Source organism: Oncorhynchus mykiss, chromosome 8, assembly GCF_013265735.2.
Source record: "Oncorhynchus mykiss isolate Arlee chromosome 8, USDA_OmykA_1.1, whole genome shotgun sequence".
Lineage (NCBI taxonomy): Eukaryota > Metazoa > Chordata > Actinopteri > Salmoniformes > Salmonidae > Oncorhynchus > Oncorhynchus mykiss.
In genome coordinates this window covers 61,117,939-61,145,358 of record NC_048572.1, presented here as the reverse complement: position 1 = coordinate 61,145,358, position 27,420 = coordinate 61,117,939, and the positions used below count along the sequence as shown (strand labels likewise).

Below are 27,420 nucleotides of genomic sequence, written 5' to 3'. Positions count from 1 at the left end.
AAGACTTGGTCACATTTGATTTGATTTTATCAGCACCTTCTCTGAGGCTATGAGGTCGATGAACTCATGTTGAGTCTAAATCATACTTCTACACTGTTGTACTGTCACTTTAACTCTGCTGACTGACGAATTGAGGACTATATCTAAATGATGAAACTATACATGAACTAATTTATAGCTTTCTCTTTGTTTGCTTCCAATGTGAAATAAACGCCATTCCATACCAGACTTGCACTCTTGGCTTTCCCTATAATGTGTGTGCCAAATTCCAACTATTCCCTGGTGATTGGGAAAGAAAAGAATTACTTAAAAGAAACAATGTTAACAATGTGGCCAGTAGATGGGGTGTTAATTGACTGGCACACCTGTAAATTACCAACATTATAATTGAATTACAAAACTTCCATCAGCAAGGCTGTTCTGAATGGATCGTCACTTTTCATTCATCTAGCAAACTCATAACTCACATCGCTTTCTCTCACCTTTTATACGATAATTATTATATCTGTCTTTGAGGAGCATTTCAAGCATTTTGGCTAGACAAATCACCCAAATGATGCCTATAGCCTATCAACGGTTATCACAGAGTTTAACCGCACTTTTCTTCAACCTACCCTGGTCGCAATTCATCAAAATGGTTTCATCTTGGACTTGTGAGTTCAAGTTTCTGTGGTTGTGTGACATATAATTGCCTCATAAAATAGCTCTGTGCTCACTAGGAAAAGGTAGATTCTAGTGAATAGACTGGATGGACCCTGTGGCTCCATTTTAAGCTGTTTGACCACAGTAAAGGTCTAGCAACACTTCCTGACCTTGTTCAAACTCACCTGATTTGTATTCTAAGGACTGTAGTGAGTAGACTGGATCCTGGTTTTATAGACACACAATTGATCGTTTTGCCTGTACAGTGTTATATTTGTACCGTAGTGTCCAGTGGCTCCATTTTAAGCTGTTTGACTGCAGTAAAAGTCCAGCAACACTGGATATGACCTAGATTTTTAAAAATCAAACTGACCTTTTTTTGTATAATAGGGACTCTGGTGAGTATGCTGGACGATGGTTTTATGGACCAATCCATTGTTTTCCTGTACAGAATACAGTAAGACCTTTCTTAAACATTACATTTCAAAATTGCATCCTTGAACAATAACACCAGTAAATTAACAAGATTCATACAATCAAAATAACGAGTTATTTTCTTAGCTTGTCATTGTATATATATATATATATGTTTTACCAGTAGGCTAATATGTTCTTTACATGAATTGACTTAATCTCCAACCCTTTCTCAATGTGCCCCACCTTATAAAATTATTTATCTTATACAAAGTAGTAATACTCTTGAGATTTTCCCACCATGTAGTAAAAAAAAAATCGCATCATTTTAACATTATGCACCTTGAAAATCTGCAAAAATGATTGATTTTGTATCATACACATAGCGTTTTAAGGCAGACTTTTAATTTGAAGGTAAAATCTGAAAACCGGAAGTCTCAATGCTGCTGCCCTGACTCTGTTGAGCGTCTGTGGCGAAACGCAGTTTTCCATGGGTTGTGGTACAGATAGTTTTCTAAACTGTGCTAGTTGCGTTTATCTTTTGATATGAGTCCAAACCAGGACACATATAATAATTTAACGAATACTAAGTAAGATTTATTATCTTATTGTGTCAAGTAACTATGCCTATTACAGTCAGATTTGGATAAATTAGTTGTTTATTTGGCTTAAAATTTACTACAAGTACCATGATGCGTTTTGGTTTTGCACAAATCAACCTAATTTATTTATTAATTAATTTACCTGAATATGTTTTACATTTATACACTTCTAGAACAGAGTATGTGCAATACAAGTGTGTGTTAACGAATCTCTAACGTTGCTGTGTCAAAAGATTAACGGTACATGCATGAGGAGACAGCAACATATAAGGAGTCATATGTTGGCAACATTAGCTAGTATTAGCCACTAGCTAGCTACAGTCTTCCCAAATTCGAGAAACATTTTGTTGTAATCAATGTCAATATATATTTTATTTTGCTTTACTGCTATTAGCCCATACAAACGCATTGAATAATAGGTTCACCACATGGAACAACAGCTAGTCCCCCCCAGAAATATCTAACGTAAGTTATTCTTTCCATAATAGTTTGTAGGCCAAACCGTTTGGACGCTACATACGATTTTGTGAGAAGACCAATTTTCAGGATGTCTCATGGCCTGACAAAAACCGCTTTACCGCTGTCAACTTTCACCGCAGATGCGACACAGGTGGAGGATAACAGATCTCTACTTTAAATTGGACGGATTTTGATGTGGATTTTGCATTATGCTAATTCGATTTTCACAGGGACGCAGACATCGAGGTGCAGGCACACTAGATAGTGGTAAATTGGCGAGTGATGCTTAGGCCGCCCATTGTAACTCGCTTGCGGGCGTGCTGGCAGCATATGGCAGCCTTCTCGATTGTGAGTCAAGAATTCAGCATAGCAAGTTTGTTTGAAGGTCTTGTTATTAAATGGGTACATAGTTCAATAGTAATATCCTCTAAAACGCTCTGGTGACAAACAAACTTTGCTGCCCTGTTTCCAATTGTCCACATGGCTGGGATAACCTATTCATTAAAAAAAATATATATTTCGAAAATGTTTCAAAAAATATATGTATTATTAGCTAACTAGCTACAGTGTACACTGTAAAAAAAAAAATTAAAAACTCAAAATGCATTCCGTAGGTAGGCAGCTAACGCCATGGAGAAGGGTAAAAGGATAGCAGCCCCACCTGTCAAGCTGAGAGAATAGGCTATTCTGGATAGGGCAGGTACTTTAGTGTAGTTCCTTTCCCTGGAAGTGAGGATGGAGATAATAGTAACAATATTCAGTGCGGTGTAATTTGACTATAATAAAGTCTGTTTCTTGTGAGTTTTTCTGTCCTCAGATAAAGAGAGTTAGAGTATGAAAGCCTGTCTGCATATGAAGAGGTCCCAATGTAGAGCAGTGGTTCTCAGTCCTGGTCCTGGGGACTCAAAGGGGTGTACATTTTTGTGCACACACAGATTCCTGTTGTACACTGTCTCTTTAACTACCTTATTTTCTCAATAAGTCTCTCTTCTTCACTTCATCCCTCTCTCCTCTTCTGCCTAAATCCTCTAGGTTATATCAGCTGTGTCAGTGAACCCCTCCTGCATCTGAACTGGCTACATATAGGGCACAGCATGATCAGTGGTGAGAGGTCACTTGGTCAGGTCAACAGGAAGTATTATTAAAAAGATGCTTTACACTGAGATGCAGTAGTCCCAGAGTTAATAATCCAAGGTCAGTTTTGCATTTCACCTCATGATTATTATGATGACTAACAATGTAATAATAATAAATAAAACCAGGCTTAAACATGCTATCTCTCTACATCTGTCTCTTGTCTGCAGATATGTTTTGATGTGAAAGAGGATGCCAACCCCCCAGTCCCATCATCGCCCTCACCCGCTTTTAAGATAACCTTCGGGCCGATGAAACACTATTATGTAATTGTGATAAACTGAGAGAATATTTGGGTAGCACTGTGATTCGTTAATCATATGCTGCCTTCCCTGCTCCTATGTTCTTACCTCTTTCCCTTTCTGTCTTTTACACCTCTCTCGCCACCAGCTCTTTCTTCCTGTTTTTACAATGCACAACAGATGTGCAGTGAAGTATAGATTGAACTTGTATTTATATGACATTTGATGAAATACTACACCTATCCTGTGTTTATCAGATCAATACAGATGAAGGGCATTAGATATTGAGATGAACCAAGGACCAAGATTTCAACACTGTTGAAGTGTATAATTGTAATCATTCAAAGACTGGAATTTGATACTCCTGGTATTGGATATGACAAAAATAATCAGACATTCATACCTGAACTGCACCTTTATTTGCCAAGGTAGAGTACATTTTCAGTGAATATATTAAATGTACAGGCTACGATGTGGGATCTCATGTATGGTAATAACTACATGTATACGACTTGCATCCTTGGCACAAAGTTATATTATATTCTACTCAATCCATAGGCTTCATTAATGTCATTCAGACTGTTTTGAAGTTGACACAACTAGCTATGATAGCTGAGGTTCATGGCTAGGTTCTGAACTAATATGTATACCAAACGTTTGTGTCCATACACAGATCGGCTAGATAGCTAGCTACACACCCATAGGCATACAGGCATTTTTATACTCCACTGCACAATAAGCAAGAACATAGCTATCTACATTATTTCATCTATCTGCAATGCATGGAAAATATCAGCAAGGCAAGCTTACAAAATTGTACATTCAATTTGCAGTAAATGCTTTAGCTAGCTAGATTATTACATCCATTGTTTCACAAGATGACACCCTGGTTTGCTGGTTGTTTCAGGAGTCCCTAAAACATTAAAGAACCAGAATTACAATTTCAGACTCATGTCAATACACCCATAAAGCTAGTCAGCTAGCTTGCTAAATCGAGATTTTCGTAAATTAACTTAATGATTATAAATATGCATACTCGTTTGTCTCTACATTAACTAACATATTTCTGTCAACTTTACATTTTTGCATGATTTGTTATGACGTTATAATCACTGACGTTTGCTTCCATCCCAGTATTTCTGTCAGCCATTTTCCCTGAAGAAAGTCTCCAATCATTGGGTCGCACAGCGTCAAATTCTTCTGGGAACCACTCTGATTGGTCATCGCCCAGCGGTCACCGCTGGTGATTTGCATAAAGTTGGGAAAACGTTATCTTTTTCACCCACTCCCACGCAACTTTCGCACCTCCCAAAGGTCACCCGCCCTCTCCACTGCTCACCGCTTTGCTTTCATTGAAATGAATGGTAAGCGGTGTATCACTGCACAGCAACCTATGCTGAGGGGTGCATTTGTCAAATTGATTGATAGCGGGGGCGCTAGATCGCGCAGAACACCACCTTGTCAAGTTAATACTTTTTTCCATGGCACTTGCAGTGCTGCTGGTTAGTACTTGCAGTGCTGCTGACAAGATACTCTGAAAATATTGAAGAATATTTAGGACCATCAGTTCTCTATGAAAGAACCAGTACTGGTGAAAACTAAAGACCGCAAAGTGCGCACTTGCACTTGGAAGGAATCTGGCAGATCTAAACAATTCATATTTTAGAAGAGTGGTGCTGGCGAGCTAAATTTACGGTGCTAACGTGCTACTGTAGCTACCTGGCTGTTGCTACTTAGTTGGCAGCTGTGGCCTTGTAGTTTAAGGTAGCTAACTGAGTAGCAAAAGTTCGCAAGTCCAGTAGCTATCTTGGTTGTACAAATGGTGAGTACTGTTTATGCCATTTTAATATAGAAAACCAACTCCGCAACAGGCTTCCATCTATGCCTGTCTCGCATGCATTTGTCGTTGATTTGTTTTAGCTAGCTAACTTTAGCTGGCTTACACATCAGGTTAACGTTAACTATAGACAACGAACTAACGTTCGCTAATTTAGTTTATAAAAATTCTAACCAATTCGTGTAACATCATTTACGTAGCTTGCTTGTTTGCTAGGTAAGATATGGCCTAAATGCTAGCTAGGTAACGTTACATAGCTAAGATTATTTTTGTGTTCAGTGGTTGCTTGACAACCGAAATTAAAGAGACAGCGGGCCATTTCTGGCGAGCTGGGTAGTAAGATAGCTATCATGCTTTGCCAGTAATATGATCAGATGATATTACAACAGCATAACTAGATACATTTAGGGAAATATGACCAAAGTTAAACTGTCTGTAGTTAATCCTAGACTTGTTGAGGCTGTTTTGTCGAGTCCAAAATGCTGCTACTAGCTAACGTTAGCTACCTAGCTAAATGTTTACAATTCATGACATTGCTTACTAACGTAAACATCATCACTATTTAACTATTTCATTGACGTTACTATTTACTAGCTAGGTAACATTATATTCTCACCCAGAAGTTCTTAAATGGCTAGAATGTAAATGTTATACTGTTTGCAAGTACATTTGAGCTGTATTATTAGACATTGTTTAATTTTGTCACTGTCACTTTCACAGTGAGCCTGCATTATAAATGGAGATGGATAATGAACTTAAGAAATTCATCCAGCAACAGAAGGCCAGAGTAGAGGATACAAAATCCACCTTACCTGGAAATAAGGGTGTGTTTCCGTGTTTATTTTTTACTGTGGTGATAGAATGCTGAACTTGGGTCGTTCCATGTCATTTCAGCAAGCCATGACACCCATCATCTCAGATTGTTCTGAAATCGTTTTTGTAGTTAGAAACAAATAAGATATGCATTATTTTGTTGAAAATAATTTGATCGCTGAGAAATTAAATAATAGATTGCTTGTCTGTCTGCCGCTAACTTTAGCAAGCTTGTAAATGTGCATGCATGCCGCACATGACTAGTCGAACGCAGAACTCTTCATTGAGACAATGCTGAAACATCAATCCACAGGTGAGTCGGTGCCACATTTGAATTTGTGCCGAAGTCAAAATGAAAGAAAAGAAAGCTTGCGAATTCAGTAGGCTATGGTGTGAAATGGGCTTAGAAGTGTTGTCTTTATTAATGTTAATGCAGACTTTGGTGTGCTTATCAATGCTCAACCAAAAACACCTTTCTATCAATAAGTTCTACAAAATTGACTGTGAAGTGTAAAATGCATTCTCTCATTACTAAATGTGTAATGTGATATATTTTAACATTACTATTTTTTTTACACGCAACAAATTGGATTAATAAAATATTTAATCAATCATCTTCTGCAAATGAAGGGAATGATGACATAATCTTTGCAGCAGGAAGGGAATCTGATTTAATTGGTCCTCAACTCGTGGCTCAGTCATTTCATTCAGGGTAAGTGGAGTTAGCCAACCCCGGAGCAGGTTAGTTCTGAAGGATTTGTTGCCATAGAAATGTACCTTGCTAAAAGGTGTGCCCCTTTCTTTTTACCGGTTATACAGAGTTAAACTCAGTTGATCAAAGTTACCTCTCGAACTGCTCAAACTTGCTTCGGAGGATAGCCCTCTGGTCCATAGACTGCTTACAAGGTAAGAAAACCAATGTGTAATTTTTTTAATTGGGTGAACTATCCCTTTATAATGATGGGGGATTCTTAAACAAAAAAAATCTAATCACCTAATAGCAGGAACAGCACCACCTATTGGTCAGATCAGGATTTAGGATGGGACATAAACCCAACAACTTCAATAACCAATTTCTTTGAATAGGCGAGACATTTTTGGGGGGGACCATTTTTTTGGATTTATTTATTTATTTATTTTTATTTCTCATGTCTAACTCATCAGATGTTAGGATTCATATAATGTTGTTAAATATAGCACCTATAAATTGACAATTTGGGTGCAATCAATTAGCTTAATTTAGCAGATATTCATTTATATTTCAACAAATTAATGTTGTAGGAATGCTAAACTTGTATTTTTCTGTTGACAGAAATTATTTCAGAACAATCTGAGATGGTGGTGTCAAACCTCTTTCTTGTGCTTTTTGAGGTGGAATGATTCACTTGGACATGGGTGAAACGCATGCTACTTTGTGTTTGGTGACAGCTGAGCAAATTATTGCAATTTTCTGACCTGTGGCTGGATCAACAGACAAAAAATCACAAGACCTATGACCACACACTCAAGGAAAATATCCCTCCATTTAAGTTCACAGCACAAGGGAAAGGTACAGTATACACTGAGTGTACAAAACATTAAGAACACCTTCCTAATATTGAGTTGCATTCCCCCACCCCCTCCTTTTGTACTCAGACCAGCCTTGATTTGTCGGGCCATGGACTCTACAAGGTGTCAAGCATTCCACAGGGAAGCTGGCCCATGTTGACTCCAATGCTTCCCACAGTTGTGTCAAGTTGGCTGGATGTCCTTTGGGTAGTAGACCATTCTTGATAGACACAGGAAACTGTTGAGAATAAAAAAACAGACAGGGTTGCAGTTATTGACACAAACCAGTGCACCTGGCACCTACTACCATACCCCATTCAAAGCCACTTAAATATTTTTGTCTTGGCCATTCACCCTCTGAATGGCACACATACAAATCCATGTCTCAAATGTCTCAGGTCAAAGAAGGATTTTTAAGCCTTGTCTCCTCACCTTCAGCCACACTCATTGAAGTGGATTTAACAAGTGACAATAAGGGATCATAGTTTTCACCTGGATTCACTCGGTCAGTCTGTCATGGGAAAAGCAGGTTTTCATAAAGTTATGAACCCAATTTGTAAGATACTTTGTGGTAGATCTAGATCCTGACCAATGGGAAGTCTTTTATTTCATGTATACCATTCTGTTTTTCAGAGGAGAGTTGTTGTCTAAGTTTACCTTTGGGTAGAGACTATGAGAGGAAGAAACAGAAGTTACATCAAGAGCTCCGTCTGGACTACAGACACTTCATGGCTCAGGTAATAATATTACCAATGCCAAAAGTTATATAGTTGTTACTTACAAATGTGTAACCTGTCAACATGCATACATGGGCCATAATATTTACTTGTGTGTGATAAACAAGAGCACTGGAATGGTACGAGTGCAAGGAGTCAGTGCAGTCTTCTACCAAATGTATATATTTTTAAACAATGATCTCTGCTTTGGGCTGATTTGGCCAATTTGGCCCTTAATTATAGAAAAAAAGTGTGAATGCTGCTGAACCAGGCCCACCCCTTCCCCTTGGTGAGAGGAGAGCTGCTAAGGTAACCTAAGAAGTGCTATGTGTAGCCTATTTTTATATCAAGCTCTGTCAACTGAGGCCTCTTAATTCATTCCAAATAGCCAAATTTATATATACACTTGGTATACAAAACAACAACCACTCTCTCAACGTGAGCAAGACAAAGGAGATGATTGTGGCCTACAGGAAAAGGAAGGCCGAACACACCCCCATTCACATCGAGAGTTTTAAGTTCCTTGGTGTCCACATCACCAACAAACTATCATGATCCAAACACACCAAGACAGTCGTGAAGACGGCACGACAACAGCTTTTCCCCCTCAGGAGACTAAAAATAGTCAAATAGTCTGCTTAGCCATTTGATTAGCTGTTCAGGAGTCTTATGACTTGGGAGTAGAAGCTGTTTAGAAGCCCCTGGGACCTAGACTTGGCGCTCCGGTAACTCTTGCCATGCGGTAGCAGAGAGAACAGTCTATGACTAGGGTGGCTAGAGTCTTTGACCATTTTTTAGGGCCACCGCCTGGTATAGAGGTCCTGGATGGCAGGAAGCTTAGCCCCGGTGATGTACTGGGCCGTACTCACTACCCCTCTATTGTGCCTTTCGGTTGGCGCTGAGCAGTTGCCATACCAGGCAGTGATGCAACCCATCAGGATGCTCTCGATGGTGCAGCTGTAAAACCTTTTGAGGATCTGAGGACCCATGCCAAATCTTTTCAGTCTCCTGAGGGGAATAGGTTTTGCCGTGCCCTCTTCACAACTGTCTTGATGTGCTTGGACCATGTTAGTTGATTGGTGATGTGGACACCAAGGAACTTGAAGCTCTCAACCTGCTCCGTTACAGCCCCGGCGATTAGAATGGGGACGTGCTCGGCCCTCCTTTTCCTGTAATCCACAATCATCCCCTTTGTCGTGATCACGTTGAGGGAGAGGTTGTCGTCCTGGCACCACACTGCCAGGTCTCTGACCCCCTCCCTATAGGCTGTCTCATCGTTGTCGGTCATCAGGCCTACCACTGTTGTGTCATCAGCAAACTTAATGATAGTGTTGGAGTTGTGCTTGGCCGTGCAGTCATGAGTGAACAGGGAGTTCATGAAGGGGTGAAGATAGCTTAAAGAAGGATTTTTAAGCTTCGAGACCATTGAGACATGGATTGTGTATGTGTGCCATTCAGAGGGTGAATGGACAAGCCCCCAAAAATTAAGTGCCTTTGAACATGGTACGGTAGTAGGTGTTAGGCCAGGTGCACCGGTTTGTGTCAAGAACTGCAACGCTGCTGTTTTTTTTTTTCAAGCTCAACAGTTTCCCATGTGTTTCAAGAATGGTCCACTACCCAATGGACATCCAGCCAACTTGACACAACTGTGGGAAGCATTGGAGTCAACATGGGCTAGCATCCCTGTAGAACGCTTTCAACACCTTGTAGAGTCCATGGCGAGAGGGGAGCTGTGCAACTCAATATCATGTTTGGTATACTGAGTGTATATTATTACAAAAGGGCTGGTAAAACAAGTCTCAGTAAATTAAGAGAATTTGCTAAAATCTTCTTCTGTAAAAAAACGTAAAAAGGGTGCTTGGAACCAGAAGTTGATCTTAAACTTGTCCTTTCCCCCTCATACATACAGGAGCAGATTGCCTTTCTCAGAGTTCCTCCAGACCTCCCTGATGTTCACTGCAGCCCCAGACCCCCGGTGCACCCTAAGAGGGTCCCCTCTAGGAGAGAGACAGCCACGCTGACTGAAGGCAAGAGGGGGCTGCACAGGGGAGGACACTTCCTGGTGGAGGGCAGTGTGAAGGAGGGCCTGAGGCCTGAGGATGAGCTGCTCCTTCCTAGAGAGAAGGCCAGGCTGGTGAGAGTGGACTATGACTCTGAGGAGGACCTCACAGAGGAAGATCTGGATCTTATGGAGAGGAGGCGGCTCAGACAGACGGGGTCTGAGAGAGGAGAAGAGAGGAGGCGGCTAAGAAGACACTACAAAACGGACTTCAGGTGTTCTTAAAAAACTCCCTTTGTGATACAAAGCATGATGTTGCACTTACCTGTAATGGATTCAGATGTTAGCTATGTAATGGGTTAATTGTCTCTGCTGAAATGGTCTTCGCTAAATGCTTGACTCTAGGTCTATGTTTGAAAAAGTATTGTTAACCTTCCTCTTTTGCGCAGGGACATATCAAGGCTCAGGGACAGGAGAGTTGAGCTGCCTGACGACTACACAGAGACGCGTCATTATGCAGACAGGAAGGAGACTAACGGGTCTGTTGTTCCCGATGAGGATTACTTAGAGGCACGCTGGGGGACATCATCTCTAACCCCCAAAGCCAAGTACGTCAAACTATTCATATTGAATAACATACATTTCTAAATGATTGTGGTAATGCCAATTTGGTACAAGTGAACACGATTGTATTGTCATGGCTCTCTTTTCTGTTGTGGATTTTTAACGCAGTGCATTTTCTGTACAGTAATGTACATTTCTGTGAACAACTGCAGAAATATTTAATCTAATCTGGATTAAAGTTTTAATTTTCCTTTGTCAGGGACATTGGGAGGAAAAGTACAAATGAAATGGGGCTGATGTCATACTGTCATCTGTTGTGCCTGGATCATGGCTTGTTCAAGGTTCTTGTGCCAGCTATTCGTAGAGATTTAGAATCCTCTCATACAATAAAATCATATGAAATCCCCAAACCAGCCTAGAATCAGACCAAAAAACCACACTTTCACTAAAACACAGACACTTATCGCTCAGTATTTTTCTATCTGTAAAGTGTAAGTGTACTGTGAGTGCTTATTGACGTCCTATCTGCCAGGCTGCAGGTACCAGCAGGGATGAAACCCAATGGAAGATCCAGATCCTCTACCAAGAAGGACGAGCCCGAGTTTGCTACCGGACTAATGATTGGTAAGACCAATTCTGTTCAGATTTTTCTTAACTAAGGTTAACTACATTAGATCATTTGTTGACATTTCTCAAAAAATGTGGTGATATGGCATGTCTGACAGGGGCTGCAGATGCAGATGCTGCCTTGCAGAGAAGGAAGGAGAGGTACAGGCAGGAGCTGCAGGAGCAGATAGCTGAACAGCAGAGGAATAAGAAAAGGTGGTTGTTCATGTTTGTCTGATCCTGCTGTATGTGAAGAAGAAAGCCTTACATTATCCATCTTAGTGAGATGAGCTACAGGGTCTACATAGACTAATTTTAGCAGCATTGTAGTCATGAGGTAGATTTGTTTATAAGGCTGCGTTTACACAGGCAGCCAAATTCTGATCTTTTGCCACTAATTGGTCTTTTGACCAATTTGATCAGATCTTTTGCCTAACAATTGGACAAGATCCAAATTACTGCTGCTTACTAGTGGGGAGAACCTCATGAACAGTCTGTTCTTTGTCTTATTAGAGAGAAGGATTTGGAGCTCAGAGTTGCTGTGACAAGGTCGACTGACCCGGAGAAACAGGCAGATTGGATCAAACCGCTTGGGGCAGTGAATGGTGGCGACCATGCCAGAAAGAGAAATGACAGCTTTTACCCACCAGGCCAAGGTGTGGACGTACCAGGTGATGAGTTAAATGGGAGACCCAGTGAGGAGAGCCGAGAGAGGCTTCCCCCTGAGCAGCCCCGCGTGGCCTTCCAGTCCCCCCTGCTGGAGTACAGCCATGCCCTGGGCCTCAGCAGTAGAGGCATCTCCCCTTACAGCCAGGCCATTCACAGGAACATGGACACCCCCAGGTAGCGAAGAAGCAGTAATCCTCATCTGCATCCTAAATGGCACCCAGGGCTCTGGTCAAAAGTGGTGCACTATATAGGAAATAGGGTGCCATTTGGGATACACACCACATCTATTCAATCTGATACATTCACTAGATTGTTTGACAAAATTAAACATTGCTGTATGATTTAGAATTTCTGTTTCAGGATTCCAGGTTTCCTTCCTCATCCACCATCCACATTGGCAGATGCACATAGAAGTCCCTATGACAAGGTCTACCTCTACCATGGAGCAAGGAATCCACTGGACCCTAACCCGGCCAACTGTAAGCACCACCAGTCTAAGTTAAATATTCAAGCTACATCAGTAGATTCAAATGGTTAAATACTAGTAAAAAAAAATAGATTGATTTGGAGTGAAAGCGTATGTTCTATGATCTAGCCTAATTTGTGTTTTGTGGTATTATAATATTTATTGGGTTACATATTTCATGTGTGTTAGCTAGGAAATGAGCCCATGTCATGTTGCTATACACTTAGAAAGAGGTGTACATTGGTTTGACTGAAAGTATGTTCATTAGTGTTTGGTGCTTCTATGTTAGATGGTCAGATCCTGCTGACAGGAGGGGGGCAGCCTGTGTCCTACCTGAGCCTCCCTCCTCCAGGGCCTCACCCCAGCCAGGCACAGCACAGCCCTCCCAGTCAGCACAGTGGGAGCAGCCATCCAGAGCCCCCTCCACAGTAAGTACCTTACTAGTCATCTTATCCTGTCTCTTCCCTTCAAAATCCACTCTTCAGTAAGTATGCCTTGTCTGAGCCAAAGTGGCCCATAGGGCAGGAGCCTATCTCCTGTTTCTGTAGTATGAGGCAGCTTGATGTACAATTACCCCCTGGACAGGATGCTAGTCTCTTCAGATGGTGAGTAGTATTCTCTATTCACCAATAGGGGGCACCACCTCTAAAATACCTTATTTGTGCCCTGTGTTGGACTTCTGAGAAGGTCATGCTCACTGGCCGTCTGGACAGACAGGACTGTTGTTCCCTCCCTACTGAGTGACGACTGCAGCCTGCACTGGTCTGCTCTGGATAGCTCTGAGCTCTCCCTTCTCCCTTACATCTGCCATCTTTCTCCCAATAACTGTCCTCTCTCTCTCTCTCTCTCTCTCTCTCCATTCTCTTCTGACAATCGGAACATCTTTCTCAGTGATAGAATTGCATCAATGCGTGAAATGTGACAAACCGCATCAATTGTGTACCTCCCGTTTGCCATACCTTTTTGCATAATATTGATCATTTCAAATTGTTACATAGACGTATTTCATAGTAGTGAACACATGTGTGAATATTGAATCTTTCAGCAGACCTGCCAGTGACGCTGCTATCATGGGTTCAGGGATTGGAGGATTTCCTGCCGAGCAGATCAAGCCATCTAAACAGTGTGTGTTAAGTTACAAGGAGGCACTGAGACAACAGGTACATTTTGAATGTGATTGTGCAAGGCAGCAGTGTCTTTCTCCTCAATGCTTGCATGCATTTCGTCACAGTGTGTTATTTCGGCAGGGAGACACCAGGAAAGGGAGCAGTCAGCTTTTTTGCCAGGTAACATGTAAGTCCTGCCATAATAATTCATGCACATGAGTAAATGAGGGATACAAAGCATGTTTAAAGCAGGTGCTTCTACATAGGTGTGGTTCTGGGGTAATTAAGCAATTAACATTCCATCATGAATAAAAATGCTGGTCAGGCCATTATTTTGGCTACCATGGCTATGACCCCGCCACCATCCACAGGGCACTAGTGGTCACTGAATGGTTTGATGAGCCTTAGAATGATATAAACCATATGCCATGGCCGTCTGTCACCAGATCTCAACCCAATTGAACACTTATAGGAGATTCTGGAGCGCTGCCTGAGACGCAGCGTTTTCCATCACCATCAACAAAACACCAAATGATGGATTTTCTCATGGAAGAATGGAGTCGCATCCCTCCAATAGAGTTCCAGAAACTAGTAGAATCTATGCCAAGGTGCATTGAAGCTGTTCTGGGTCGTGGTGGCCCAACCCCCTATTAAGATGTTTATTTTGACAGTTACATGTAGATGTGTTGTAGAATCAGATTTTAATTTTGTTTTTCTGAACCCATTCCCTCAGACATTCTCACAGCAATTTACCAATAGCTATGCCTATCAATATACCATTGCACTCTTCTCTATTGTCCTCTTTACATGACCAGTGAAGACAAAAGCACATCTGGGTTGTACAGAATTGAATAACTTTATTTGTCCTGTGAGGGGAACTTCATTTTTGGATAATTGGTATTCTAATGAAAGTGTTCCATCCAAACCTGACTGCAGATCCAGGATAGACAGGAGCGGCGGAGGCTGGACAGGGAGGAGAGGGATCGGTACGAGGCCAAGCTGGAGGCCGACATGAAGAACCACGACCCCTGGGGGAGAGGGGGAGGAGGAGCACCCCTCAGAGACAGCAGGGGCAACCTCATCAGTACGTTCCCTCTGCGACTTCTCTCCCTCCACACTATGGCCCTCATATTCTCTGTGTTTTCTCACCTTTCAGTAGACATACGTTTGGAGACTGAGCGCAGAGGGAAGAATGTGTAATATTTAAAACCTTCGTAAAGATTATTACTAATCATAATCATGTGAATTGTCACCAGCCGATCTGCACCAGATGCACAAGCATAATGAGGAGGCCTACATCAACCCTGAGACATGGCAGAAGATGGCGACAGCCACCATGACAGTACTCCGAGAGGAGGACACCAGACCTCCCTCCACCCACAGAGTCTCAGGTAGATACAGGGGCTTTCACATTGATGTGATTCTCTATAAGGCATATGCAACAGGACAGAGAGGAAGGGTGTGTCCCAAATGTCATCCTATTCCGTACATAGTTCACTACTTCCGACCAGAGCCCTATTGGCCATTTAGGACACAACCCAAAGTGGTAGTGGCACCCTGACAACCTGTCCAGCTCGCTGTGTCAGGCTCAGCTAACATGTTATTTTGTCTGGTGGGTTTCTGTCAACAGGTTTTGTTCAGGCTCCTTTGTTTGCCAGAGGCAGTGTTTTTGGTAACCGGCCCACACCACAGCAAGTCCACGAACAGGACAAGCACAAGGCTTACCTCAAACAACAGGTACTGGGTGTCCCGCCTCGGCACTGTGTGGCTAAAATAGTCTTTTCACATCATCAGCTGAAATTCACGAAGTCACGTAAAAAAGCGTATTGCGGAGCTTAAATAACAATGTTGTACTGATGCGCATTGATGGTTTGGTTTACCTTAGTCAGCTAAGGTATGTGATTGGATACACGTACACACAGTGATTACCCTGGTTGTCTGTCCTGCTGCCTAGATTGAAGAGAAGCGGAAGAAGGAGGCGGAGGAGCGAGAGAGCCAGAGGCTGGAGGAGGAGAAGGAGGAGAAGAGGCTGTTTGAGCAGAGGGAACGCATCCAGAGAGAGTATGAAGAAGAACAGGACAGGAAGAAGCGCAAGGAGATGGAGGTCAGTATTAACTGGACCAGGGCTTGGGTTCACTAAGGGAGCTGTAGCGTTAGGTTACACTGCAATACTCTAGCTATTAGTATGAGTAACATGTCAATCAGCTGAATGATATCATGTGACATGAGTCATTCAGTTCAGGAAATCTTTATTGTAACACACACACACATTTCAGAGGACTGAGCAAGGTTTTTCTCCCTCCAGCAAAAAGCCAAGAATGAGCAGCTGATCCGTCTGGCTGAGGAGCGAAAGAAGGAGGTGGAGAGGAAGAAGAAAGAGGCAGAGGAGAAGGAGAACTCTGCCCTGAGGAAGCAGTATGAGAAGGAGAGACAAGCACGTCTAGAGGAGGTGAGCTGACTGGAAAACGCTCCGTTTGACCCTCTGAACATCGAGGAGCGGTTTACTGTACACATAAAGCCTATTCCTCGACTAGAAATCATGCTCAATGGATGATCTCCATCTAAAGCTCTCCACTTAATCTGGGAAACTGAGTTGAGTGATGACATTGTGGTTGCCTGTCTATTAGGTACCAAGGGAGCCGTCTCCCCCCATCCCCACCCTCCGGAAGAGGTATCAGGCTCCCCAGTACACCCCCAGACCTCCGTCCATGGACAGCCGTCGCTCTACTGCCGTCTCCCTGTCTGTGAGTGACTTCCAGAGCCCACAGCATGTCCTCTTCCACACTACCGTTGAGGGAAATAGTTTGACTGTGAGGAGAGATTAGTGGAGAATGACTGGGTCTGGTCTTCCTTCCTCTCTTCCCCCTGTAGGAGCATTCTCTATCAGGGCTCCAGTCCCCTCCAGTCCCAGCCCGCTGGAACCAGCTGAGAGCTGCCGGTAACACTGACTCCCACAATAATACAACACATAGTAGTTAAACTGTTTTCTCTTTACTTCTGAGATACTGATGTCTGTCTGTGCGTGCCAGAAGACCAGCGGGGTGTGATCAGTGAACTGTCGGTGCTGCGCAGACAGCTGCGTAGCGAGCAGAAACGCCTGGAGGTCCAGCTACTGCAGTCAGAGTGGGAGGAGCTGGGCTCACCTATGAGTGATAGGTAAGGCTGGTGAGGTGATGCCCTCCACTGTTGGTCTCATGGCTTCAGTAAGCCAAGGGTCCAGGCTGTGTGTTAGTTGTAGTGTCCTATCTATGTCTCCAGGCTGACCGATACTGTGTCCAGGCTCAGGGACAGGCCCCAGGTGGATGTGTTTGACATGGCCAGACTGCGGCTGCAGGCCCCTGTCAGGAGACCCTCCTCCAGGAACACAGAGCCCAACTCCCTGCATAGGATCCATGACTCCCTACAGCTCCGATACAGAGGTGAAGGAGTACAGCGATTGTTTGATGAATACTGGTCCGGTCCCAAATGGCACCCTATTCCCTATGTAGGGTCTCATCAGAAGTGCACTAGGGAATAGGGTGCCATTGGCACATAACTCAGGGCACTGATTGTTATACATGAAATCTAACAGCACAGTGTTCATCAAACAAATGCAGCAACTGGGTTTTGTAGATTCCCTGTCACATTCCTTTTTTAGTGCACTACTCTTTACCAGGGTGATCAGTGATGTCATTCAGTATTGAATGGAGAAGTCATTGTTTGTGCTGCAGATGTTGATTCCAGAGAGGAGGAAGGTCATGGTTACTGTGAGCCCCCTAGGGACAGAGCTGGACAGAGGGTGGACATCCAGAGACGGGCTGGTTACAGGGTGCAGCAGCGCAGGATCAACAGCCTGAGAGAACCTGTTGACGGTCAGCAGCATTATCACCAAACACACACACTGTCTACAGACTCAATATCAACCCTACTCACTGTCCGCAGACACAATATCAACCTCTACTCACTATCTAGATTCAATATCAACCTCTACTCACTGTCCACAGACACAATATCAACCTCTACTCACTGTCCTCAGACACAATATCAACCTCTACTCACTGTCCTCAGACACAATATCAACCTCTACTCACTGTCCGCAGACACAATATCAACCTCTACTCACTGTCCGCAGACACAATATCAACCTCCACTCACTGTCCTCAGGCACAATATCAACCTCTACTCACTATCTAGACTCAATATCAACCTCTACTCACTGTCCTCAGACTCAATATCAACCTCTACTCACTGTCCTCAGGCACAATATCAACCTCTACTCACTGTCCTCAGGCACAATATCAACCTCTACTCACTGTCCTCAGGCACAATATCAACCTCTACTCACTGTCCTCAGGCACAATATCAACCTCCACTCACTGTCCGCAGACACAATATCAACCTCTACTCACTATCTAGACTCAATATCAACCTCTACTCACTGTCCTCAGACTCAATATCAACCTCTACTCACTGTCCTCAGGCACAATATCAACCTCTACTCACTGTCCTCAGACACAATATCAACCTCTACTCACTGTCCTCAGACACAATATCAACCTCTACTCACTGTCCGCAGACACAATATCAACCTCTACTCACTGTCCGCAGACACAATATCAACCTCCACTCACTGTCCTCAGGCACAATATCAACCTCTACTCACTGTCCTCAGGCACAATATCAACCTCTACTCACTGTCCTCAGACACCATATCAACCTCTACTCACAGTCCTCAGACACCATATCAACCTCTACTCACAGTCCTCAGACACCATATCAACCTCTACTCACAGTCTAGACTCAATATCAACCTCTACTCACTGTCCGCAGACTCAATATCAACCTCTACTCACTGTCCGCAGACACAATATAAACCTCTTCTCACTGTCCGCAGACTCAATATCAACCTCTACTCACTGTCCTCAGGCACAATATAAACCTCTTCTCACTGTCCGCAGACTCAATATCAACCTCTACTCACTGTCCTCAGACACAATATCAACCTCTACTCACTGTCCGCAGACTCAATATCAACCTCTACTCACTGTCCGCAGACTCAATATCAACCTCTACTCACTGTCCGCAGACTCACTATTAAATAATATTTTATCACCGACCCGTTGACTGCTCTATCAATAACTAACTTATCAGGCGTTGTAAGGGGCTTAAATAATTTGTCTTTGCATTTTACAGATTGTTTTGACCTGGCACCACCCCAGCAACAAGACCATTACTTGGTGAGTTTATACTGACCAGTTCATTTAGCTAGTGCACTGAACCACGTACAGTGGTTTATTTGCTGTGCTGTACAGTACAGCTTGTCTGTGTGTGTCACTAAGCCTGTACACTCTGTTCTCCCCAGAGGAATGCAGTGGGGGATCCTATGAGAGGTTCCCTGTTGGAGTCTGACAGTGCCTTCATTGGTAGGCCCCTTGTGGTTCACTACTGTCCCTGGGTAGTAAGGGAAGGTGTGCGTGCGTTGGGAATAATACATGGTGTGCACTCTATTTCCCAAATAGTGCACTGCTTTTGACCGGCGGCCTATGGGCTCTGAGCGCCCTATAGGCAGCCTATGGGCTCTGGTCAAAAGTAGTGCACTATATAGGGAATACGGTGCCATTTGGGACACACCCCAGTTTTTGTAAGGGAAAGAGTGACTTGAGTACCAGTCAAAAGTTGGGACACCTGTTCATTCAAGGGTTTTACTATTCTCTACATTGTAGAATAATGGCGAAGACATCAACACTATGAAATAACACATGGAATCATGGAGTATCCAAAAAAATCTAAATATATTTGTAGGTTCTTCTGAGTAGCCACCCTTTGCCTTGATGACAGCTTTGCACACTCTTGGCATTCTCTAAACCAGCTTCATGAGGAATGTCTTGAAGGAGTTCCCATAGATGCTGAGCACTTGGTGGCTGCTTTTCCTTCACTCTGTGGTCCAACTCATCCCAAACCCTCTCAATTGGGTTGAGGTCGTGTCATCTGATACAGCACTCCATCACTCTCCTTGGTTAAATAGTCCTTGCACAGCCTGGAGGTGTGTTTTGGGTCATTGTCCTGTTGAAAAACAAATGATAGTCCCACTAAGCGCAAACCAGATGGGATGGTGTATCGCTACAGAATGCTGTGGTAGCCATGCTGGTTAAACGTGCCTTGAATTCTAAATAAATCAGTGTCACCCACCATGCTTCAGGGTGGGAACCACACATGCGGAGATCTGTTCACCTACCCTGCGTCTCACAAAGACACTGGTTGGAACCAAAATTCTCCAATTTGGACTCATCAGAACAATGGAAAGATTTCCACTGGTCTAATGTCCATTGCTTGTGTTTCTTGGCCCAAGCAAGTCTCTTTTTGTTGTCCTTTAGTAGTGGTTTCTTTGCAGCAATTTGACCATGAAGGCCTGATTCACGCAGTCTCCTCTGAACAGTTGATATGTGTCTGTTACTTGAACTCTGAAGCATTTATTTGGGCTGCAATTTGAGGCTGGTAACTCTAATGAACTTATCCTATGCAGCAGAGGTAACTCTGGGTCTTCCTTTCCTGTGGCGGTCCTCATGAGAGCCAGTTTCATCCTAGCACTTGATGGTTTTTGTGACTGCACATTTTTCCAAATTGACTGACCTTCATGTCTTAAAGTAATGATGGACTGTCGTTTCTCTTTGCTTATTTGAGCTGTTGTTGCCATAACACAACTGATTTTAGAAGGGAAGAAATTCCACAAGTTAACTTTGAACAAGCAATACCTGTTAATTGAAATGCATTCCAGGTCGTTGAATTCATGAAGCTGGATTAGAGAATGCCAGAGTGTGCAAAGCTGTCATTTTTATTTAACCAGGCAAGTTAGTTAGTTAACAAATTCTTATTTACAATGACGGCCTACCAAAAGGCAAAAGGCCTCCTGCGGGGATGGGGGCTGGGATTTAAAAATGTATATAAATACAATATAGGACAAAACACTCATCACAACAAGAGAGACAACACTACAGAGAGACCTAAGACAACAACACAACATGGTAGCAGCACAAAACATGGTACAAACATTGGGCACAGTCAACAGCACAAAGGTCAAGAAGGTTGGGACAACAATGCAGCCACAACTCAGTAAGAGTTTCCATGGTTAGGGTTAGTCTTTGAATGAAGAGATTGCGATAACTGTCCAGTTTGAGTGTTTGTTGCAGCTCGTTCCAGTCGCTAGCTGCAGCAAACTTAAAAGAGGAGCGACCCAGGGATGTGTGTACTTTGGGGACCTTTTAACAGAATGTGACTGGCAGAACGGGTGTTGTATGTGGAGGATGAGGGCTGCAGTAGATATCTCAGATAGGGGGGAGTGAGGCCTAAGAGCGTTTTATAAATAAGCATCAACCATTGGGTCTTGCGCCTGGTATACAGAGATGAGAGTTAGAGTGCAGTGATGTGTCCTATAAGGAGCATTGGTGGCAAATCAGATGGCCAAATGGTAAAGAACATCTAGCCGCTCGAGAGCACCCTTACCTTCCGATCTATAAATTATGTCTCCGTAATCTAGCATGGGTAGGATGATCATCGGAATCAGGGTTAATTTGGCTGCTGGGGTAAAAGAGGAGCGATTACGATAGAAACCAAGTCTAGATTTAACTTTAGCCTGCAGCTTTGATATGTGCTGAGAGAAGGACAGTGAACCGTCTAGCCATACTCCCAAGTACTTATGAGGTAACTACCTCAAGCTCTAAACCCTCAGAGGTAGTAATCACACCTGTGGGGAGAGGGGCATTCTTCTTACCAAACCACATGACTTTGTTTTGGAGGTGTTCAGAACTAGGTTAAGGGTAGAGAAAGCTGGTTGGACACACAGAAAGCTTTGTTGTAGAGCATTTAACACAATCTGGGGAGGGGCCAGCTGAGTATAAGACTGTATCATCTGCATATAAATGGATGATTGCCTATGATTGAGCCTTTGGGTACTCCCTTGGTGACAGGCAGTGGCTGAGACAGAAGATTTCTGACTTTATACACAGCACACTTTGCGAGATGTAGTTAGCAAACCAGGCCAAAGACCCCTCAGACACCAATACTCCTTAGCCGGCCCACAAGAATGGAATGGTCTGTCAATAAAAATAGCAGCACAATATTGCTTAGAATCAAGGGCAATGGTGACATCATTGAGGACCTTTTAGGTTGCAGTGACACATCCATAATCTGAGCGGAAACCAGATTGCATACCTGAGAGAATACTATAGACATCAAGAAAGCCAGTTCAGATGATTATTGACAAGTTTTCCCAACACTTTTGATAAACAGGGCAAAATAGAAATAGGCCTATAACAGTTAGGATCAGCTTGATCTCCCCCTTTAAATAAAGGACGAACTGTGGCTGCCTTCCAAGCAATGGGGGCAGGGGGAAAAAAAGAGGGAGAAGCATCAGGGATAGTCACATTAGAAGGGGTGGGAGATGAGGAAATGTTGGATGGGCAAGGAGGCATGGCTGAGTCAAATAGGAATCCTGACCTAATGAGAGATTAAAGAGCACAGTCATGTGCTTCTTGTCAGTAACAACCACAACAACATTAAGGGACATGGGCAGCTGTGAGGAGGAGGGTTTATTCTCCAGATCTTTAACTGTTTTCCAGAACTTCTTTGGGTTAGACCCACAGAGAGAGAACTGCTCCTTAAAATAACTAACTTTGGCCTTCCGAATAGCCTGAGTACACTTATTTCTTTGCCTGAATGATAGCCAGTCAGCTTGAGTGTGCCGAGCCTTTCGCTAAATGCAATTCTTGAGGTGGAGTAACTCTGCAAAACCTGTTTTTAATTCTCATTTTCTTTATGGGGGTGTGTTTGTTAACAATACCACTGAAAATACACTGCTCAAAAAAATAAAGGGAACACTTAAACAACACAATGTAACTCCAAGTCAATCACACTTCTGTGAAATCAAACTGTCCACTTAGGAAGCAACACTGATTGACAATAAATTTCACATGCTGCTGTGCAAATGGAATAGACAACAGGTGGAAATTATAGGCAATTAGCAAGACACCCCCAATAAAGGAGTGGTTCTGCAGGGGGTGACCACAGACCACTTCTCAGTTCCTATGCTTCCTGGCTGATGTTTTGGTCAATTTTGAATGCTGGCGGTGCTTTCACTCTAGTGGTAGCATGAGACGGAGTCTACAACCCACACAAGTGGCTCAGGTAGTGCAGCTCATCCAGGATGGCACATCGAGCTGTGGCAAGAAGGTTTGCTCTGTCTGTCAGTGTAGTGTCCAGAGCATGGAGGCGCTACCAGGAGACAGGCCAGTACATCAGGAGATGTGGAGGAGGCCGTAGGAGGGCAACAACCCAGCAGCAGGACCGCTATCCCCGCCTTTGTGCAAGGAGGAGCACTGCCAGAGCCCTGCAAAATGACCTCCAGCAAGCCACAAATGTGCATGTGTCTGCTCAAACGGTCAGAAACAGACTCCATGAGGGTGGTATGAGGGCCCGACGTCCACAGGTGGGGGTTGTGCTTACAGCCCAACACCGTGCAGGACGTTTGGCATTTGCCAGAGAACACCAAGATTGGCAAATTCGCCACTGGTGCCCTGTGCTCTTCACAGATGAAAGCAGGTTCACACTGAGCACGTGACAGAGTCTGGAGACGCCGTGGAGAACGTTCTGCTGCCTGCAACATCCTCCAGCATGACCGGTTTGGCGGTGGGTCAGTCATGGTGTGGGGTGGCATTTCTTTGGGGGGCCGCACAGCCCTCCATGTGCTCAACAGAGGTAGCCTGACTGCCATTAGGTACCGAGATGAGATCCTCAGACCCCTTGTGAGACCATATGCTGGTGCGGTTGGCCCTGGGTTCCTCCTAATGCAAGACAATGCTAGACCTCATGTGGCTGGAGTGTGTCAGCAGTTCCTGCAAGAGGAAGGCATTGAATCTATGGACTGGCCCGCCCGTTCCCCAGACCTGAATTCAATTGAGCACATCTGGGACATCATGTCTCGCTCCATCCACCAACGCCACGTTGCACCACAGACTGTCCAGGAGTTGGCGGATGCTTTAGTCCAGCTCTGGGAGGAGATCCCTCAGGAGACCATCCACCACCTCATCAGGAGCATGCCCAGGCGTTGTAGGGAGGTCATACAGGCACGTGGAGGCCACACACACTACTGAGCCTCATTTTGACTTGTTTTAAGGACATTACATCAAAGTTGGATCAGCCTGTAGTGTGGTTTTACACTTTAATTTTGAGTGTGACTCCAAATCCAGACCTCCATGGGTTGATACATTTGATTTCCATTGATCATTTTTGTGTGATTTTTTTTTTTTTTTTTGTCAGCACATTCAACTATGTACAGAAAAAAATATTTAATACGAATATTTCATTCATTCAGATCTAGGATGTGTTCCCTTTATTTTTTTTGAGCAGTGTATCAAAAAAGAAGGTCCAAGTGTCTTCGACAGAGGGGATCAAGCTGATTCAATACCATTTTACAGAGGCCAGTTCATGAAGGAAGGCTTTCTCATTAAAGTTTTTTAGCAAGTGTCTATGACAAATCAGGACAGGTCATTTCACTGAGCAGCCTTTAAAACAGTGACCACTAAGGTCATCACAGAAAACACCAGACTGATCGCTATTAGGATTGTTTGCGAGGATAACATCAAGAAGAGTAAGCTTTTCTGTGTGTTTGGAGTCATACTTTGTGGGATTGGTGATAATCTGAGGAAGCTTTAGGACTTGGTCAGGTGGTTTAAGCATGTCCCAGTTTAGGTCACCTAGCAGGACAAATTCAGACTTAGTATAAAGGGCCAGGAGAGAGATTTGGGCAGGTAGGCTACAGGCCGGTGCTGATGGAGGACGATAGCACCCAGCAACAATCAACAAAGAGCTATCTGAAAGTTTAATGCTTAAAACCAGCAAATCAAATTGTTTGCGGACAGACTTGGTAGAGACAACTGAGCACTTGATAAAGATTGCCACTCCCCCACCTTTGGAAGATCTGTCTTGCCGAAAAAGGTTATAACAAGAAAGGTTAACATCAGTATTCAAAACACTCTTTTTCTTAACCACGTCTCAGTAATGACCAACACATCTGGATTGGAGCTGTGAACCCACACTTACAATTGATCTGTTGTAGGTAATAAGCTTCTAGTGTTAACGTGCAGAAAACCCAGGCTTTTACGAGAGCAGAAATCAGAATTGGGGCTAGCAACAGTAGATGGGCCAGGGTGTACATGCACATTTCCAGATATCAACAGTACAATACAATCAAGGCACGGCTTCGTACAGGGAGAGCTCTGCAGTGATGATTTATGACATCTGAATGTGCAAAGTGTGGCTACATTGCATCAATGCAAAGGGTAGTTACTTTAAAGAATCTGAAATAAACAAATACAAAATATGTTTTAACACTTTTTGGGTTACTACATGATTCCATGTGTGTTATTTCATAGTTTTGAGGTCTTCAATATTATTCTACAATGTAGAAAATAGTAAAAATGTAAGAAAAACCCTGGAATGAGTAGGTGTGTCCAAACTTTTGACTGGTACTGTATATTTAAGAAGTGATTTGTCTCCAGATCCCATGAGGGAAACCTTTCCAGTGCCCCCCACACCTGAGCAGAAGCCCCAGATCTCAGCCAGGGAGAGGAGGCGGCTGGCCAAGAGGGCAGACCTGCACAATGTAAGTACTCTGACAGAGTCTGAACTGAACTATTTGAGACTGGGACCATATTCTCCGAGTGTCTGTGGGGAGTCGGGCTGATCTCAGATCAGGCCCCTCCCCCGTCCATGCAAACCTTTCATGATCGAAAAGGCTAAACTGATCCTAATTCCGCACTGAGACGCTTGACACAAACAGCCCCTGATCCCTACATTGTGAATATGGCCTCACTTCTTAAATGAAGAGGCCAGTGGCAGCTCTCCATTGAAAATGCTATATTCCTCTACCGTCATCATATCTTGTGCTCTGGCTTGTTTAGGAACGGGTGTGCACCAGAGAGCCTGTGGACCAGCCAGAGAACTACTCCCACCAGTCAGAGACCAGTCTCAACACTGAGCAGCATGGCAGAGGGCATAACCACCATAGGACCAAGAGGCTGCCGGCTATGAGCCGCGGAACAGGTGGGTGAAGATCTTGGCCCTGGAAGATGGCAATGATTACATAGAGATTGAACCATAGAGGCTGTCATAGTGTGCCAGAATTGAACAATCTATATCTACCTGGAAGATCTCTATGAATGAGTATTAAGAAGAAGATGATGGATGGGTTGTAGGCATCTCTTCACGGTTGTTCTCTTGTCCAGCAGACCTGTCTAGCGATGAAGATGCGTCTCCGCAGGTTTCCCCTCGTGCCCCAGAACCCCGGGGCTCAGTGGATATGGTTGCCATGGAGCCCTGGATCAGACCAGGCACCTCAGAGACTCTGAAGCGCTTAATGACCGGTCAGACCCCCCAAGGGGAGAGGCTGAGCAGCAGAGAGTCTGCCGTCCAGGACTGGGAAAGCCCCTCTACCCATCATAGCTAACCTTACACCCCCCCGGGTTGTACTATTGATATTACAGTTTTTCTGCACAAAAAATAATAACAAACATTTTTGTGCAGACAAACTCAGTTGTATTGCAACTGTTGTCAAACGCTTTGTACATCAGCTGTACAACCGAGTGTTTTAGGGGGCCTACGTTTATACACTGCCATCATTTGGCTTGATGCATCTACGTCAGTGGTCATGAAGACACAGTATCTCCTCAACACAGAAGGCTCATCTGCTTTAGCTTCAAGATTGATGTTGACTAACTTAGCCCTTTGCTTTTGTATCATGGTCTACCTCTGAAAATGCCTCTTGTTAATTTGCAATGCAGAATTAAGCTTCTTGTGAAAAACGCATAGATTGTACCTTCATGAAAAATATGCAGATTGTCTGAGAATGGTAGGCAACTCCATTCCTATAAGGACAGTGTGTGCAGGCATTTTCTCCAGTCAAGCACTATTGAAGTTGATTAGTTAAATCAGTTAAGCCTGCCTGTTGCCATCCTCTGAAAGGCGTATTAGAAAGTGATCTAGGGTTGCCTTAGCCTGATGTCCTGAACTGTTCCAAAGACTAATATTTATTCATTGTATAATAATGGCACTACCTTTAATGTAAATTGTGTTAATGGCATGTTTTAAAATATGTGAAACTGTGACCTCATTTTCAACCTAATTAAATTATTTTAGATAAAGTTTTGTTCATTCTGTTCACCTGATAGCTGTTTAAATTTGCATTCAGGAAAATAGGGTCTCTTGTAACAGCATAGTGATGTACCTGAAAATCGTCTGTCAACAAAGTTACTTCTATTGCATATCAATGCAGTATTCTCATTAGTCAGAGTTGATCTAACAAAAATGTATGTATAGCTCGTTCCCCAATGTAACTGACACTCAAGACACTTTAACCTAAACATTATCCTCAAATGTGCATCTTGATTTCACAGGTGGCTAAGTGGAGAGTGGCTCATAAAACACCTGTAAACCTATTCCACTCCAGTCATTTTTATTTTTTTTAACCTTTATTTAACTAGGCAAGTCAGTAAAGAACAAATTCTTATTTTCAATGACGGCCTAGGAACAGTGACAGATTTGTACCTTGTCAGCTCAGGGATTTGAACTTGCA

At 43.4% G+C, this 27,420-nt stretch overlaps 1 protein-coding gene across 26 annotated transcripts; it reads left to right on the top strand.

The window, feature by feature from the left end:
• The first annotated feature begins 4,732 nt into the window (after positions 1-4,732).
• Positions 4,733-27,260, top strand: LOC110530271 (centrosome and spindle pole-associated protein 1). 26 transcript variants are annotated; one of them, XM_036985893.1, is made up of 29 exons: positions 5,282-5,315; positions 6,051-6,154; positions 7,617-7,692; positions 8,325-8,428; positions 8,651-8,716; positions 10,317-10,681; positions 10,856-11,014; positions 11,503-11,594; positions 11,696-11,792; positions 12,090-12,419; positions 12,606-12,724; positions 13,001-13,139; positions 13,757-13,871; positions 13,959-13,997; positions 14,754-14,901; positions 15,074-15,208; positions 15,448-15,554; positions 15,772-15,921; positions 16,123-16,266; positions 16,445-16,561; positions 16,689-16,755; positions 16,847-16,973; positions 17,076-17,236; positions 17,528-17,668; positions 18,990-19,033; positions 19,159-19,219; positions 25,349-25,452; positions 25,751-25,892; positions 26,075-27,257. In XM_036985893.1, the coding sequence occupies exons 4-29, from the start codon at positions 8,420-8,422 to the stop codon at positions 26,293-26,295; spliced, it is 3,399 nt and encodes a 1,132-aa protein (XP_036841788.1). In that variant the 5' UTR covers positions 5,282-5,315; positions 6,051-6,154; positions 7,617-7,692; positions 8,325-8,419; the 3' UTR covers positions 26,296-27,257. The 26 variants fall into 26 exon arrangements, with proteins under 26 accessions (XP_036841770.1, XP_036841782.1, XP_036841783.1 ...); XM_036985891.1 differs by lacking the exons at positions 5,282-5,315; positions 6,051-6,154 and adding exons at positions 6,774-6,855; positions 6,963-7,049 and having other exon boundaries at positions 7,456-7,692; XM_036985875.1 differs by lacking the exons at positions 5,282-5,315; positions 7,617-7,692 and adding an exon at positions 4,733-4,857 and having other exon boundaries at positions 26,075-27,259.
• Positions 27,261-27,420: the final 160 nt, after the last annotated feature.